The 17670-nt window shown below is 46.1% G+C and overlaps 1 protein-coding gene across 2 annotated transcripts; it reads right to left on the reverse strand.

Moving 5' to 3' along the window:
- Positions 1 to 974: 974 nt before the first annotated feature.
- Positions 975 to 15246, reverse strand: Nipal4 (NIPA like domain containing 4). Of its 2 annotated transcripts, XM_027425280.2 has the most exons (6): positions 15048 to 15090; positions 10385 to 10624; positions 7240 to 7296; positions 5524 to 5614; positions 2069 to 2229; positions 975 to 1603 (listed from the first exon to the last, which is right to left on the reverse strand). In XM_027425280.2, exons 1-6 carry the CDS (start codon positions 15088 to 15090, stop codon positions 975 to 977), a joined length of 1221 nt encoding a protein of 406 aa, XP_027281081.1. The 2 variants fall into 2 exon arrangements, with proteins under 2 accessions (XP_027281081.1, XP_035304180.1); XM_035448289.1 differs by lacking the exon at positions 7240 to 7296 and having other exon boundaries at positions 15048 to 15246.
- Positions 15247 to 17670: the final 2424 nt, after the last annotated feature.

Here is a 17670-nt window from a genome sequence, read left to right on the forward strand (position 1 = left end):
GCTGCTGTTGCATGCATGCCTCTGGCCAAATGTGAGGTCATCAAAGATGGCCCCCAGAGCAAGTGGTGGAGGAGGAGTCTATGCTGCTTCCAGTGTTCCTCATACTCTCCTCCGCCTCCTCAAGTCATATTATGGTCAACTTCTTGGTGCAATTGAAATCACATTCTGCTAAATTCCAGAATGACAGCACAATTCTGTTCTCTTCCCCGAGAAGGCTAGGGGTTTGGCCATCAGAGCTGGGCTAGGAGGCATCCCCTGCTGTTGTTGAATTCTAAGGTTATAGTGTGCATGTGTCAATGACTGATGCCTTGGGATGGACAGGGTGGTGGTGCTGCTTGGGGCCTGGACAGCAAGATATGACCTCCAGGATGGAGTGCTTGGAGAATGGACTAGTTGAGACTTCCCTGAGACATCAGGTGGCTTTCACAGTAAGAAGTTCAGCTGGGGTCTTGCTTCTATCTCCAGGAAACACCAGGCTACCTGGAACCTAATGTGCACCTTGGGATGGTGAGGAGTCCAGATTGCTCTGCAATCCTCCACAAGCTCCATTTTTGGGCTGAGGGCTGAGAAGTCCAGCTTGACAGGCCAATTGGTGTGAAGGATTTCCTGACGATGAATATCTGAGGGCAGTTCTTGAACTGGGCTACATTCAGCAGGTCAAATTCTGTCTTCTCCCCCAACAACACAGAGTTGGTGCTGAGGGAAGCAGAAGGAAGAGGCTCTGGGGACTTGCTGGCTCCAATAGAAACTAGTGGAGTTAGTCACCAAGGCTGTATCTCTAGGAAGTCCTGCCACCTACCTTACTGGGTAGGGATTTTTTTTTCTTCTTCTAGGAACAGCAGTGAGGTATAAATGAATATCTCAAAAAAAAGATAGCCCTTGGCAACAGATGTGCTGAAAGTAACCTGGTAGTTTTGAACTTGAGAGGTCAGGCTGGACATTGGGCACCTCCTCTTACTCATTTATTGCAGGCTTTAAGAATCGATCATAAATACTTTGGGCTTCTGTTGTGGTGATGGTGTGCTGGCAAGTTCTATGTTGTCCACAAGGACATTCTTATCTTCTAGTTTAATGACGGTGGGCTCTGGGGCAGGAGCTGGAGTTGTGTTTTTGTGAGTGTGTGGCAAGCTGATTTGGTTGATGTCCAAATCTTTGAAAGCATGAAGCATGAAAACACCCAAGATGATAGTGACAAAGCCAGACAGGGTGCCCATAATGTCCACAGCAGACATGGTATACCACTCCTTGAAGAGGACAATGGAGGAGACCACTACCACCGTGGTAAAGAAAACATAGTAGATGGGGAAGACCAGGGAGGTGTTAAAAATATCCAGTGCCCTGTTGAGGAAGTTGACCTGAATGATGATGGAAAGTCCCAGGATGAGAGACAGGATGTAGGGCAGGGGGTGGCGAACAACTGGTAAGCCCTGGAAGAAGTTCCTGATGGTGACACCCAGACCCTTGACGGCAGTCACGGAGAAGGATCCAATCACAGAGCAGATGATGATGTAAATGAGAATATTCCTTTGCCCATAACGCGGAGCAACAATGAAGATGAGGATGAGGCAGGATACCACCAGAAGGACCGCAAATACAACGAACCCTTCAGGGAGGAGGGACATAAATCATTCAGTGAAGGACACAGATAGTATCTAGGACCCCAGACTTACCCTCTCACATGTGGGTTCTAGTCTCAGCTTCAGACTTTTTAATAACTCATGCAAGTTATTAAACTCTAAGACCCTAGTTTATTCACTTGTAAAAAAAAAGGATCAAAAGTGGGATTTTTTCCTTGTAGAGCTGTTTAATGAAATAATGCATATTCTTACATAAAATGTTTTTTTTATAATAACAATGTGTGCATTTAGAGAAATGCTCCACACACAATGAACAATAAATCATCTATGTTTACATTGATCCAGGAAGCCTGGCTAAAGGGTACTGCCCAACTTCCTTCCTGTTGTTCACCTTTTCCTCAAGGGGGCAGCACAGAGATGGACAGAGCCCAATCTATACACAATTCATGCCGTAGTGTTTTCTGCTAGCCCAGTGCTTGAAGCCCACCTACCTGTGTCTTTCATCTTAGAAGCCATCTCCACAACAGTAGTGACCTTCTCCTCCTTGGGGGCATGTATGACCATCACTGTGCTGCCAGCCACACAGATGATACAGCCCAGCTTCCCCAGAAGATTCAGGCTCTCTCCCAGGCAATAGGAGGAGAAGATGGCGCTATACAGGGACATGGGAGAAAGGGATTGAGTGGAGGTGCCTATTCCAGCCCCCACTAAAGACACATGGGGGCTGAGTAAACACTTATGGGGAACAACAGTCCAAAACTCACCCCTCTCTGTAGAAGCCTTCCTAGATTTCTTTCATCCAACCCCAAACTTTCAGAAGTAGAAATGATTTCTGGGGGTAGGGGGGTTGGAATGTGTGCTGGGGAAGCAGAAATACATGTGGATCTCTTTTATTTTTGAAATGGAAACCATCTACAAACCAAACAGTTGCATCCCGGTTGGTTTATCGTTAACTTGACAAAATATAGAGTCATCTGTGAAAGTGATCTCAGCTGAGCAAATGCCTCCATCAGGTTGGTCTGTTGACAAGCCTGTGGGACATTTTCTTGACTGATGATGGATGTGAGTGAGCATAGACCACTGTGGGTGGTACCATTCTTGGACAGGTCATCCTGGGGTGTATAAGAAAGCAAACTGAGCAAGCCAGGAGGAGCAAGCTCCAATGTGGCTTCTGCTTCAGTTTCTGCCTCTAACTTCCTGGCTTGAGTTCCTGTCTTGGCTTTCCCCTATGATGGACTGCAATTTGTAAGCCAAATAAATTATTTCCTCCCCAAGTTGCTTTTGGTCATGGTGTCTCATCACAGCAATTGAAAGCAAACTAAGATAGATTAAAAAGAGCTTTTCAAACTACTCTTGTCTGACTCCCTACCATTTTAATGTCCTGTAGTATTGCTAGGAGATATTTTTCAACTATGGCTTGTATGCATCTGGCATCAGGGAACAAGCCAAATGAGTGCATTGCAGGGTCACACTTATTCACCCCAAATGCATTTTCTGGTACTTTCTAGTCCTTGCCTCATTTCTGTTCCTTGGGTCATAGAGAATGAATCTATTCCTCTTTTAGTCGCATTTGCCAATATAAACCACCACAATGATAATTACGGATACTATGTCTTGGGGCATGTATTTGCTAATAGGTACTGCATCAGAGTTAATTCTGAATTAACTTATACTGCTCTCAGTTTACAAATGAGAAAACTGAGTTCGTAGAAGTTAAAATGATTCAGCAAATCCTTTAACTGGTAAGTGACAAAAGCAGGTTTTGAAAGGGACTTTGATCTTATTACAAAGCTGATGGGTATTACTCTATGCTAAAGAGAGCCTTTATGCTTCTCAGAGTCTTTACTGAACAAGATCCTTCTCGCTCTTAGGTGATATGATTTCTGTTCCCTTATGTTGAGGGAAGAAAAAGGGGGACTGGACAGGCTAGGAATGAACCATGAGCTCACTTGCTTTATGAAGGTGGCATTTGTTCACAAATGTATTGGCTGCCCTGGGACCTAGGTAGCATCCAAAAGTCTTGGCCTGTAGGCAAGCTACTGGGCCATTTTCTTGACTGATGATAGATGAGGAACAGCTCGGGTCACAGTGAGCAGGGCCATACCTGGACGGGTAGTCCTGGGGCACATGAGAAAGCAAATTGAGCAAGCCATGGGATGCAAGCCCCATATTATTTTACCTACAGTGGTCTCTTTGAGAGATTACGATGGCATTTATACAGGCAGGGCCAAACAGTGGAGAATGCCTTCTCAGAACATCTCGGGAGTGGGAATTTGTAAATACATAAGATTTGGGAAGCACGTCTACTCAGCAGTAACAGCAGCAAGGCCAGTTGTGCACTGAGTCTGAGGAGTCTACTTGTCTCACAACTGTAAACATTGCAAAACTGTCATCAAGTGGAAAAACAACACAGAAGAGATTATAGGTGCTGGCTGTGGTTGACCAGGATTTATCAGAGCCCCTAATGAGTGCATCCCTCCAATGGGTTAAAGGACCCACACAGAAGTACCTATGTTCATAGCTTGGGAGGAATGGGGGTGATAAGAGGTGCAAATGCTTAGTATCAGTTATACTGTATTGTTGCTTCTGGTTGTTCCAGGATGTTAGGAGTCAAACCCAGGCACACCGGGTGAGTGCTCTGCTCCCAACTACATCACCATCTCTAAGACACCTAATTTTTTTAAGATTTTATTTATTTATTATTTATACAGTCTTCTGCCTGCATGCAGATCTCATTCAAGGTGGTTGTGAGCCACCATGTGGTTGCTGGGAATTGAACTCAGAACATCTGAAAGAACAGTCAGTGCTCTTAACCACTGAGCCATCTCTCCAGCCCCCAAGACACCTAATTTTTAAAACCAGTGTTTGCAGAGTCTTTACTGACAGGCATGGCTGTTAATTCCTGGGTCCTGGGATTATACTGCATAGGGTGGATCCTGGTTTGACAACAGGGTCTTCATGCTGACAAATACAAGTAGAAGGAGGGGGTTTGTCTACCACCTAAGGGACAGAAATAGGTCATGAAGTAGAATTGTTGGAAAGTTACCTTGGCCATAGTGCTTAACCTCTCTGGATCTTGGAAACAAATTTAAGAATGAAGTGAGTTAGTACACAGATTACATTCAGATGGCTTCATGCATAGTTTTCCTCTGTCTATTATAGCCATGGTTACTTGGAGCTAGTCTGTTCTACATCCATTCTTTCTGTTATCTCATTTAGTTCTCTGGGTGTGTATCATTAGTATTCTGTTTTGCATATGGATGAATTGCACCTTGGCTAAAAGACTTGCCTCTCACTCCATCACTACTAAGGTTTGAGTATGGATTAGTACTTGGGTCATGTTGTGGCTCAGTTGGTAATGTGCCTGTCCTGCAAGCATGAGGGGCTAAGTTCAAATCCTCTGCACCCACCTAAAAGCCAGGTGTGGTGATGTGTGCCTATAATCCTAGTCCTGGAGAGTCCGGAGATTGGAGGATTCCTGAGCTTATTGGGCAGCCAGCCTAACCAATTGGTGAACTCCAAGCAGTGAGAGGTTTTGTCTAAATAATAATAATAATAATAATAATAATAATAATAATAATAATAATGTAGAGACTAATTGAGAAAGACAATGAACTCTAATCTCTGTCTTCCATAAACAGCTCACACATAGGTGTATACACATGTACATGCGTCTGTACACTTCTGTACACACTCATATGTACGTACATGACATGCACACTATAGACAAAAGAACACTAAGGCTCATGTTCTTAATTCATTGAGGTGAACTGAGGCCATGGCAGCCATCAGTCCAAGGGCCTAACACTCTTAATAGCATGTTCCCTTTTTCCAGAGCTTGGAACTAGTTGGGGGTTCTAGGTAGCTGCTCCCCCTTTGGTAAATCCAGGTCTCAACAAAACAAAAACAGGAAAGAACCAGAGGTAACAAAAGAGGGGACAATGACCTTATGAGGACGCTCAGTGCTCCCAGCGGTGTGACAACTGTAGCAGGTGCAAATGCATAGGCCCCAAAGTTGGCAACTTCTCCAGCAGACACTAGGAAATTAGAGGAGAAAAGAGGCCAGTGTGATTCCAAGGCACCACGTCCATTCCAGATGAGTCTGGGCAGAGATGGTTTCTGTCAGTGTTCAACTGTACCTAAAACCCAAGACCAGCACTCCTTAAGATCCATCCACATGCTTTCTCCCTGGAGATAAGGTCAGACCCAGACTCTAGAGTTCTCCCACTGTAAAGGTGGTAAGGCCAAAATCCTGAGCTCACAGTGACCTTCGAAGCTGCCATGTTTTTGTGTGTCCTTTCACTTTTAGTCCACACTCAGTTAAGTATGTCTCACAGGCTTTCATGTTTTCATTTCTATTTTTAAGGTAAGTTCTAGAAACTCAATTATCAAATGAAACAATTACAGTTATGGATTCTTTGGGTACACTTGTTCCAAGGACTACTCTTTCATAAGGGAACTGTGGACAGTTGTGTGGGCTAGTTTTTTTGTTTGCTTGTTTTTTGTCAACTTGACACAAGCTAGAGTCATGTGAGCAGAGGAACCTCAGTTGAAAAAATGTCTCCTGTCAGACTGGCCTGAAAGCAAGCAGGGACATGTTCCTGTTTGATGATTGATGTGCAAGAGCCCATGCTACTGTGGGCAGTGCCACCCCTGGACAAGTGGTCCTGGGTTTTATAAGAAAGCAAATTGAGCAAACTAGGAGATATGTGGATCCTGCAAGCTTACTGGCCAACCAGCCTAGCAGAAATGGTGAACTGAACTTGAGAGGTTCATTAAGAGAACTGATTCAAAACTAAAGAGGAAAGAATTAGAGAAAGATGCCTAATGTCCTACACACACACACACACACACACACACACAAACACACACACACACACACAGTGATGATGACGATGATGATAGCAATAATAATAATATTTTTAAAAGTTAAGCTTTGATAGCCAGAAAGGGTAGGTGCACAGCGGGAGCAATATATAAGCGTACAAATCTAGACAAAGCTTCAGAAAAGCCATGTTCTAAGTGGGTCAAGCTCTTAATTGTCATGATGTAGTGAAGTTGCCTAAGGTTCCCAAAGCCTACCAGACACAGGCCAAGACTGTGGCCAAGAGGCAGTGCTACCAGGGCTCTGTATTTCAGTGGCAGCTGAAAGAACACACTTGTATCCATAAAAAAAAAAGAAAGAAAGAAAGAAAGAAAGAAAGAAAGAAAGAAAGAAAGAAAGAAAGAAAGAAAGAGAACAGGATTTTCTATATCTCAGTCTGGCCTTGAACTTATTGTGTAACTGAGGGTGGCCTTGAACTTCTGCTTCTGCCTCCACCTCTGAGTGCTGTGATTATAGGCATGTTCTACCACCCCCGTTTTATGTGGTACTTGGGATTGAACCCAGGGTTTTGTGCATGCTAGGCAAGTGCTCTCCCAACTGAGCTACATCACAAGCTGTGCCCCTGCATCATTATCTTCATAGAAGAGGCCTTCCTTTGGGCTGAGACAGTGATCTCTCAGTGTAAGATGTCTTCAGGGACAAGATTTTCCCAAGGAAGTTGGCCTTGAGCTCTCAGTGTCTATAATGGAGATAGAACTTTTCCATCTGCCCCGTCCCTTCACCTCCATCCCAGCCATCAGTAGATCACTGTTCTTAATAGTAAAAGAAGTCACTTACTGGTAGCAAATCCAGCCCACCACATCGGGTCCTTCAGGTAGCCATAGCCTCCATTCACTATAGAAGGAAGTAGACACAAAGTTAGAAGTTAGTGACACTTTGTTGGGTTCTGCCTTTGTCCCCTTAACTGTCCCCCAGGACATATATATATATATATTATATATATATATATATATATATATATATTTGTCTTGTTTTGTATCTGTGGCTTGACTTGTCTTCTGAGTCCAGCTGTGGATCAAAACTACTCACTTGGCATCTCTTGAATCTTTTACAGGCACTCCAATCTCTGCCCTAAACATGACTCTTGACATTCATTGTACCCCTGCAACCTGTTAGATGAAACTCAGGAAATGATACTTTCAGAAATCAGAGGCCCCTCTCTCCCCTCCTTCTGAATCTAGTCTGTGTGGATATTCTGTCACCAAAGAGTACTGGGGTGTGTATCCACAGCAATATCAACCTCCTACTCCATCATGTCTGGCCAGGAGAAAACAATGGCTTTGTTATGGAATTACTGTGACTCCACACTAATCCCCATATCAAATTGTTTCTTTTATGACAGTCAGTGGTTTTGAAAAATGAAAATCAGATTATACGACTTTTCCATGTGTAGCTTGTCCAGTGTCTTCCACTTACTCTTGAAATAAGCCCCAATCCTTATGGAGACAGGCTTGGTCCTGCAAACACATCATATTCTTCAAGAATGATTAGCTCTTTCCTGCCCCAAGTTTCTCCCTGAGTGCAGAATGCTCTCCTCTAGTGTTTGCTTGAATTCACACCCACTCTGTAGGTCTCTACTGCTTCCTCTAGGTGCCTAGTCTGACCTCTAATTTCTATTATTTTCCCTTGAAATGGTCATTCTCCTTCATGGTTCGTATCACTTGTAATTGCACATGATCTACTTAGCTTTTGGCATTAATGAGGGATCTCACTAAGTAAGTTAGAGAGATCCCATCTGGAATTGACTATGTAACCTCAGCTGGCTTTGATCTCATGATCCTTCTGTCTCCATCTCTGCTGGGATGGTATTCTGGTTAGTGTTTTGCTAACTTGATAGACTAGAGTAGTCTGGGAAGAGGGATCTTCAAGAATAGAATTGCCTCCACCAGATTGGCCTGTAGGCAAGTCTATGGAGCATTTTTTTGACTGGTATTGGATATAGGGGCCTGGCCCACTGTAGCTGATACCATCCTGGGAAGGTGGTCCTGGGTTGTATAAAAAAGCAGACTGGACCACTCTGGTCTACAAAGCTAGTTCCATGATGGCCAGGCCTACTATACAGAGATATCCTGTCTCAGAAAAACAAACAAACAAACAAACAACACCCAACCCCAAATCAGGCTGAGATAGACATGAGGAACAAGCCAGTAAGCAGCCTGTCCCCATGGCCTCTGTTTCTGTTCCAGCTTCCAGGTTCCTGTCCCAACTTCCCTTCACGATGGACTCTTTCCTCCTAAAGTTGCTTTGCCCATAGTGTTTTATCACAGAAATAGATGAAAACTAGGACAAATGGCAAATTGGCACCGTTCTTTGTCTGTTTTATAGGTGAGGGAAATGGGGTATATAAAAATGTATTCTGGTCAAATACATTTGACCAGAACCCCACTAACAACAGTTAGGAAACCAGGATTGTAATTGTAATGGTCGGCTTCCAAAGTGCAGTGTCTTGTGGGAGAGTCAGGCAATGAGCAGGTCCAAACTTGAACATGCCATCTTCCCAAAACCTGTTTGTCCCTCTGCATTCATTGCAGAACATGGCACCATCCACCTCTTCCCAGTTGCTTAAGTCAGAAACCTGAGTCATCCTTGACTTCCTTTGCCCTCCCCAGGGAGCCAGGAAACATCAAAGCTGGTGAGTTCCACCTTCCCCAACTATCTCTGGAACCTACCACTTGTCCCTGTCCCCTGAGCCCTACTTCCTCCTCTCACTCACTTCATTGGTTCAACTCTGAGGCTCTAATCCATTCTCTACCTAGCAACAGGGGCCCTTTTCAAGTCATAAATGGGATTGTCACTCCCCTGCCTAAAACATCAGTCAGTCACTTAATACTCACACTCAAACTCTGCAGTGTAGTGCAGCCCTTGGTGAGCTGGCCTTGTTGAGCTCATCTGCCCCTTCACTCTCTGCTCACCCTGAATGGCCTTCAGCTCCTCATGGAGCTCAGGCTCACCTCTCAGCCTTGGTACCCTCTGCTCCTGCCACCCTCTTCCACTTTCCCTGCTACTGCCTTATCATTCAGGTCTCAGTGTAAGCATCAAGTTTTATAGAAAACCTCCCTTCTGCACCAGGTCTGAGCTTTACATACGCCTACATATCCCTGTAGCAACCTGCAGAAAATACTCTCGTAGCAACTTGTATCTTCCCCGTGAAGGCACTCAGCACACCATGGGATGATTTCATGTTGGCTGTCTGTCTTTCCCACTTTCCCAGGATTCACACTGCACCTGGTACACATCAGGCATGCAATAAATGATGTGAATTCCTTTACATGTGATGTCATTTCCAGAGGACTATTTCAGTGTATCACATCCAGTCTTCCAAACGGGCAAGACTCAGTGCCCGTGCTGCTGCTCGGCTGCATGTGTAGGGCACCTGAGAGTCTGATGTGCTATGGGCTGAGGCATTTCTGGTCCCAATTCACAGGAGAAGTTGTGACTTCTGCAGGACAGGCTGGTAAGAATTCAAGCTGAGCCGGGCAGTGGTAATGCACGTCTTTAATCCCAGCACTGGGGAGGCAGAGGCAGGCAGATCTCTGCGACTTGGAGGCCAGCCTGGTCTACAGTTAGTTCCAGGACAGCTAGGGTTGTTACACAGAGAAACCCTGTCTTGAAAAACAAAAGCCAACAAACGAACAAATGAAGAATCCAAGATGAGTTAAGTTGGGAGTGTGTGATTCTCCATCCCAAGGTTTTGCTGTGTCTTTACCCTAATGCATACATCATGGAATTCTCAGGAAATACTGGATTGTAAAGGAAGGCTTCCAGCTACTGGCAGTAGGGATTCTCAGCAGGGTTGACAATGAGCCTCTGGTACCCACCTGAGGCCCCATTCTCAGACTGTAGTCTGGGTCCCCATGAAGGGAAGTCATCCACGAAGGACTTAGCTGCCCCTTGCCCATCCCCTCCTGCCCAAAGAGCGTACCTGCCCTGGTGGCCCCTGTGGCCACAAGGCGTATGAGGCCTTTCTTCTTAAGGATGACACTGCTGCCGATGAGTAGGCAGGAGAGGAAGGCGAGACCCACACCGATGTAGAAGCCATACCTCTTCCTGACCCTCTCTTGCCAGGTGATCAAGGTGGCATTGTTGGGCTCTTCAGGGCTGATGCCTCTGACAATCTGACAGAGAACCTCTTGGGAGGCACAGTAGAGGCTGACTATGGAACCTAGAGGGAGAAGCATGCTGAGAGTCAGGCTGGGGACGTAGGTGTGGTTCAAATATGGAACATGGTTCAAACATGCTGGAATTGACACTGACCTTGATTTCATGTTTCTATTGCTCCAGGGCTCCACCCACACACCAGACCTCAACCAAAAATGACTATTTCCAATTCTCTATGATGTTAGCTGTTTTCTCACTAAGGACTTCATTTACACGGACTTATCAAGTTGTAGGACCTCCTTTCAAATAGGCAACTTCTTCAACTGTCATTCCACAGACAAGGAAACGGAGGCTATGAGGGAGCAGTACTTGTTCAAGATGTGTAGACTGTGAGGTTGGTTTTAAGGTCAGCTTGCTGTGAAGCCGAATCACCTGAGTAGAGAAACTCACCCGAGGGCTTGTCCTGATGGTCTTAACTGATGTAAGAAACCCACCCCAAATGTGGGCGGCACCCTTAGGTGAAAAGGGTACAGCAGAGGAAAGACTGAGCCCCTTTTGCTTCTTCCCTCTTGCCCGGAGTTAATTTACTGTTTATCTTCCGGCTGATTCCTTTCCTGATGACAGAATGTGCATTTATAGGACTCTGTCATCCACTGAGAACCAGCTGCCCTCCAGGAACCTCCACGATTTTAGCAGCAGATCCAGACTGCTACCCCCGCCCCTCCCCCCAGCTTCATGGACAGCTAGCAGATTCATGGGCTCTCCAGTGTGAGACAGCCAGTGTGGGACTACCCCAACTTCTGAGGTATCTGGCCTCAAGGACCAAGGAAATATCCCGTTCTCAATCTCTCAGGAGCGACACAACTGTTGTTACTACTGCAACATATGCTGATTTAACACACTCTTTTAATAGATACACATTCTGTAAGAACTGTCCCTCTAGGAAACCTTGGCTAATACACAGATTGTCTGGGTTTCAGAATTCCATCCTGTGGTACTGGCACCTCCCGCACCGAGGAGGGCCCCATCCAAGCTCTCAGCCACCACTGCATCCATTTCAGTGTCCTCCTCAGGGATCCATCCCCTCTCAGCCTCTGGATTTTGACTCTCTTGACAACTCCTGAGCTCACTTGGAACTTCTCTTCACTTTAACACCAGTTCTAGGTAGAGTGGGAATGTCATCTGGCAAATAGTCCACCCAGATCCAGATCAGCCTGAAGGCAACTGGGGAGTGAGCTTCCTGTGGATCAGACCTCACCATCCCAAGACTTGTTTCTGAGATGTGTAGTGTTTGTTTGGGTCAGTGGCTGGGGACTCTTTCAGGGCAAAATTGGATCCCATGCAGAACTGTCTGCAGTTTGCTTTTCTTGTATCATTCTTTCCTTAAGGCCCAGAGTCAGGCCCTGACTTGTCTGTCCCCCTGGCATTAACACCAAGGACAGAATTGGGAACAAAGGGCAGACCCTCAGTGAAACACAAAGTTACAAGTACAATGAAACATAAGAAAGCATAATCAAGACTCTACCAGTACCACCATGTACATGGCTCCTGTTCTAGAGTTTTCCTTGTGGAATCTTAACAACCACTTAGTGAAACAGTCCCAATGACCATTTCTAGGCCCTTAGTAGGAGAAATTAGGTTCAACAACCTTCCTAAAGGATTATCTGTAATAGAGATGTGTCTAGGACCATTCTACCCTGAACCCACCTGATCTCATCTGACCTGTAATAAAGGTGAAGCCAGAAGTAGACCCATGCCCACCTGATGGCTGAGTCTATGCTCAGGACCACTCCACACTCCCTGATAAACAGCCTGCCCCCACGGGGCAGGGATGTGCAGGATCCACCTTCATTGTGTCCTCTGTGTTAACACACAAACCTGTTGCAAACAATCAAAAACAGGAAACATTTCCAGGAACATTCAGACTTGGGGATGCACTTGAAGCTCAGAAGGTGAGTTTGTCTATTTGGTCATGCCAGCCTTGGAGGCAGTAGCTGGATCAGTCTCAGAAGACATACCCCTGAGATTCCTCAGCTTACCCTGCTCCCACAATTCTTGCTTGCTATTGCCCTTTATAGGTGTTTTAACTTCTGATCTCTCCAGCAGGTGTTGCAAAGGCCTAGACCCTAGTGCCAAGGACCTAAGCCCAGGTCAGACCTCTCTTAGACCAAGCTGAAGTTCCTACTCTGTGTCTAGATGGGCCCCAAATCCAAGGCCAGGGAGCTTGAAATTTGGTACAACTCCATCAGAATAGCATCAGGGTCGAGCAGGACAAAGTTGACCTTTTGAATGTGGTCCATGGCCGTGGAGAAAGGGTAGAAGAGCCCTTTAGGAAACCCAGGGGGTCAGTGCAGCTCAGTAGCAGGTGTATCGTATCTCAAAGGTAGAGTGCTTGCCTGGGAGAAGCAAGGCTGTAGGTTCCAACCCAGGTACCAGATGGGGAAAAGGAGGCATTCATTTAAAAAAAATAGTGAGGGGGAGGAAGGGCAGCAGAAAGTGAAGGGGGAGCAAATATGAGCAAGGCACAATTACATATGTGTGTCAAATTGTCTTAGCAAAACCCACTATTTTTTATGCTAAGTAAAAAAGTAATAAAGTAGAAAACAACAAAAAAACACAAAAGCTGATCTAATCCTCTTGTATTCTTGGGGGTAAACTGAGGTCCATAAAGAGAATAAATTTGCTGAATTTGGGACTGAAATCTCCCAGGGGATATCTGGGTGTCTTTGCTATGACACATCTGTCTTTCCACCATGGGGTGATGAGACAAGAAGTTTTCATCTTGGGGACTAACCAGACTGGTTCTGCACTGCTCTCTCCTGTTCCACCAGTTCGGGGCATCCTTGCCCAAGAGCCCAGGAAATGCAGGCAGTAAGCCAGAATCTGCTTCTCACCTTTCCCTTGCTTCTTCAAGTCTCACAACTAGTGGGTGGAGCCAGAGGGCTCACTTCAGCGTACCCCCACCCCCACCTCCACCCTAACTCAGCATCTCCGAAGAAGTCAAATTCTCTCAGTACAGTGACAAGATAGAGCTGTGGACCAAAGGGAACCCAATTTAGAATAGATGCCCATCTGAAAAAGGGGTAGCAAGCTGATAATCTTTATCTTTTCCTCTAAAATGTTCTAGAACTAGAGATGCCTGCTGCCTTGGATTAAGGGGTGAAGCTTAAAATGGCCTGCCTGGATGCTGAGGAGACTAAGGTCAGTCAACACCGAGAGCTGGCTTTGCTGAAGAAGGGACCTCAGAACACCACACAGGCCTCACTCGCCTAGACAGGAAGAATGTGGAAAATGTTCCAGATGAAACAGAGAACAGCAGCAGTGTAGGCTCAGGAGCCTGAATCAGAGAGGTGATTGACATTCCCCACTGTGTGACCTGGAGCAAATTATTAGCCCTGCCAGAGCTTCTGTTTCCTTATGTCTAGAACAGGTAGTGAAATTGCAACTACATGCCCTAGGATGAAGGCCAGTGTTAGCGTGTTTTCCCAGCATGTATAAGACCCTGGATTTAATTTCCAACATAGCAAAAAAAAAAAAAAAAAAAGAAAGAGAAAGAGAAAAGAATCCAAAGGAAAAGAACAGACAAACAAAACGAAAAAAGTTTTAAAAGCCTAGGCTTAGGGCTGGGGAGATGGTGCCTTGGGTGAAGCCCTGTGATCTTGAGTCCTGGAACTTAAATGAAGGCAGGAGAGAACTCACATCACAAAGTTGTCCTCTGCCCTCCACATCCTCAATACAGCTCTCATGCCCATAAATACACATCATGCATAACACACACACACACACACACACACACACACACACACACACACACTGGTGTGTGCCCATGCATGCTCAGATGTACACAGGCATGCACATACACATGCACACTAGTAATAAATAAATTTTGAAATAAAATCTAGGCCCAGTGCCACACACTTGTACTCCCTGGCGGAGATGGACTGAGGCAGGAGGATCACACATTTAAAGTTGTTCTGGACGACTTAGCAAGACTTTGTCTAAGCACAACAAAAAATTGCCTGCTTGTTAGAGTTTGCTTCTGGGATTAAAGGGAAGTTAGAATGCTCCAGAAAACCAAGGGTCTTTTCTGAGCATTTCTCTTCCTTTCCAAAAAGTGTTGTATGGATTTGGGGATGGGGAACTTCTCAGTTCCTCCCTTCTCTGCTTTGGGTGATGGACAGATATGTGGGCAGGTACCTGCTGCGACCCAACACTACCCCTGAGCCCCTTTCCCAGGCCACCTGTCCCAGTGCACTCTGTTTTCCTCCTCTCAGTCAGTCTTCCTCACCCCCCTGCAGCTGCCACTGGGGAGGTGACATCTCCACTAGACCCGGATCTTCAGGACAGTTTGGGAACGGGTTGGAAATCTGATCCTGACCACCACCCCCTAGCTTGCGACCCCATCAAGTGAGGAGAAGTTGGTGAGAGTGGTGGGAGCAAGGTAAGAAGCGCAGCGCCCACCCGGGTCCCCTTACAGCCACACGCACCGTTCTCGCAGCTGCCATTGGTGCTGCCGACCCGCAACTCCATGGAGACCTGGGCTGACCGCGCCCGAGGTTCGCGGCTCCCGGGCAGGTGGCCACGACTTGTCCCAGCTTGGCTCAGGCGCGGGAAGCCGCTGGGGTCCGGACCCAGGGGTGGAGAGCGTGACAGAGTGACGCGCCCCAGAGGGAGGGTCCCCCGGGAGGAGTCACTCCGCGCCTTGGGCAACACTGGGCTCTGGGGAATCAACACTGGGGCAGGGGCTCATGCCCTTCCAGGGTGCGACCGCAGCTGGGTGCCAGCCACCGAGTCGCCGGCCCGTGCCAGGGGCAGGAGAGAGGGGGCGGGTCCCCAGGGCGCGCCTTTCCGGGATGCCAGCACGCTCATCTAGTTCCCTCAGTGGCAGAGTCGACGCACTCCCGGATGGTACAGAGGAAGCCTCTTTGGGAGGTGGAAGTGTCAAGGAAAGGTCTGAGAACCTGGTTCCTCCCTTCTTTCCTTTACCCTCATCACATAACTTACAGGTCTGCTCAGTGCTGGGCACTGTGGGTGACAGGAGCAGAGTAGGTGCCCTTAAATGTTCAATACATATTTGTGTCTCGTGAATGGACGGCCAGGGAATGATAGGATGAATGGAGCCGAGAAACGAAGTGATTGGCCGTCTGAATGAATCAGGCTATTCTTTTCTTATATAGTTCTGGGAGAAACTAATTAAGACCAATCATTTAGAAGCAGATGCCTTCCAAAAATCACTACTTATAAATTTTATAGTATACAATCAGATTACATAAATATACATGTTTATATAATAAAAGTTGTGATTGAATGTATATATGTAAGAATGATGGAGTATATTGATATGTACACAAAAGTATATGTGTGTACAAATACATATATATGGAATGCATGTGTATATTAGCTTGTTTATGGTACTCATTTCATAAAATATGTACATATAAAATCATCACATTTGTATACCTTAAATACATGCAGCTTTCTTACACTTATTTAAGCATGTGTGTGTGCATGTGTGAGTGCACATACCCTGATACTCATGGGAAAGTCAGAAGACAGACAACTCTTGAGAGATCTTTCTCTCTTTCTACCATGTCACTAGGGATCCAGCTCATGATATCAGGCTTGTGCTTTTACTCACTGAACCATCTCACCAGCCCTGCAGATGATGGTGGTGATAATTATAAAGACAAAATCACAAATGATACTGACTCTGTGGGTCACAGTGAAACCCTGACCTGAACCATGAAGACACTGTGAACTGCTTGCCAAAAGGCAGAGTTCTAAGTCTTTTGATACCCATGATGACCATATGGGGTACATACTTTTATTATCTACGGAGAGCACACCAAGACATGGTGAACAGGTAACTTGTCCTGGAACTCATCTGGGAACGGACATCTACACATGAGTGGGACAATAGGTCTGGTTGTGGGGTCATCTCTGAACACAGTGTCTACAGGCTTTACCTCATCAAGTTTCTGATGAGGTAGGCTCCCTTTCTAGTCCATGTGAGGTGTGAGATGAGGACAGAGCCTACTTGGGCTCTCAAGCCTGGTCCTTATAGGCACCCCTCCCCCACCTATCTTGCTTATGGCTTTGTATCTGGGCACTGAGGGGTGGTTTCTCCCAGCACCTGGCTTCCTCTAATGTTTTGGGTTAGTCACTTGCTTTCCACAAGGATCAGTCCCCTTATGGTTCAGTAACTCAACTTTGTGTTTCTCCTTTCTCTGTATGTGAATTGCCATTGGGAGAGAGTTGGAGTGGACAGGCAGAGGTTGGAGGAGAAAGGACAGTCTCAGGTACGGCAGAAAGAACAGCAGCACATGGAAGGCCATGAGTCCTGTGTGCTGCCTCCCATTGAATGTGTGTGAAACCACAGTCCAAAGGAATTGAGCATCTTTAAGATAAAATGTGAATCAGAACAGTGAGCAAGAAACTGGAATAACTGGCTCAGGTGGAAAACTATCAATTGATCTGATCGTGCTACCCCAGAGGGAGGAACTGACATGAGAATGTCTCTTTTCTTGTACTTCAGCATTTCTGCAGTCCAAGTACAAATGCGCTGGAACACTGGCCAAGGCACAGCCCCAAACCCTCCTCATGTTTGGACTCAATCACTTGTGTTCTAAGGACAGAGGCGAGCATGCACACATGGTTTCCCTCTGGCTAGACTTTGAAATTTCTTCCAGTTGTTTTGAGGCATTACTGACAAATGAAAACTTCATGTGTGTGTACATGAGCATAAGTGTGTGTACATTTGTGTGTGGATGCTCTCCCTCATTCAGGAGGCTAGACATCAGCCTGGGGTGTCTTCTTCAATCAGCCCCTAACCTGCCTTACTTGTTTTTTTGTTTTTGTTTTTGTTTTTGTTTTATTGCCCCAGTCGCTCCCTGAACCTGGAGCTGGCTGTTTCTCTTGAACTGACTAGCTAGTAGGCTCCCAGGAATCTGCCCATCTCTGCTCTTCCCTCCTCCCACCAGTGCCAGGCTTACAGACAAGCAAGGCCACACATGGCATTTGTATGTGGGTGCTGAGGATACACACTCAAGTGCTCATGCTTGACTAGCAAACTTTACCCACCCAGACAGCTCCTCAGCCCCAAATTGAATG

Source organism: Cricetulus griseus, chromosome 7 (genome assembly GCF_003668045.3).
Source record: "Cricetulus griseus strain 17A/GY chromosome 7, alternate assembly CriGri-PICRH-1.0, whole genome shotgun sequence".
Classification (NCBI taxonomy): Eukaryota; Metazoa; Chordata; class Mammalia; order Rodentia; family Cricetidae; genus Cricetulus; species Cricetulus griseus.

Coding starts and splice junctions, on each gene's coding strand:
- Nipal4 (XM_027425280.2), bottom strand. CDS start 15,090: ATGGAGTTGCGGGTCGGCAGCACCAATGGCAGCTGCGAGAACG. Junction 7,297..10,384: donor CACAGGGGCCACCAGGGCAG/GTACGCTCTTTG, acceptor TTCCTTCTATAG/TGAATGGAGGCTATGGCTAC. Junction 1,604..2,068: donor TTCTAAGATGAAAGACACAG/GTAGGTGGGCTT, acceptor TCCTCCCTGAAG/GGTTCGTTGTATTTGCGGTC.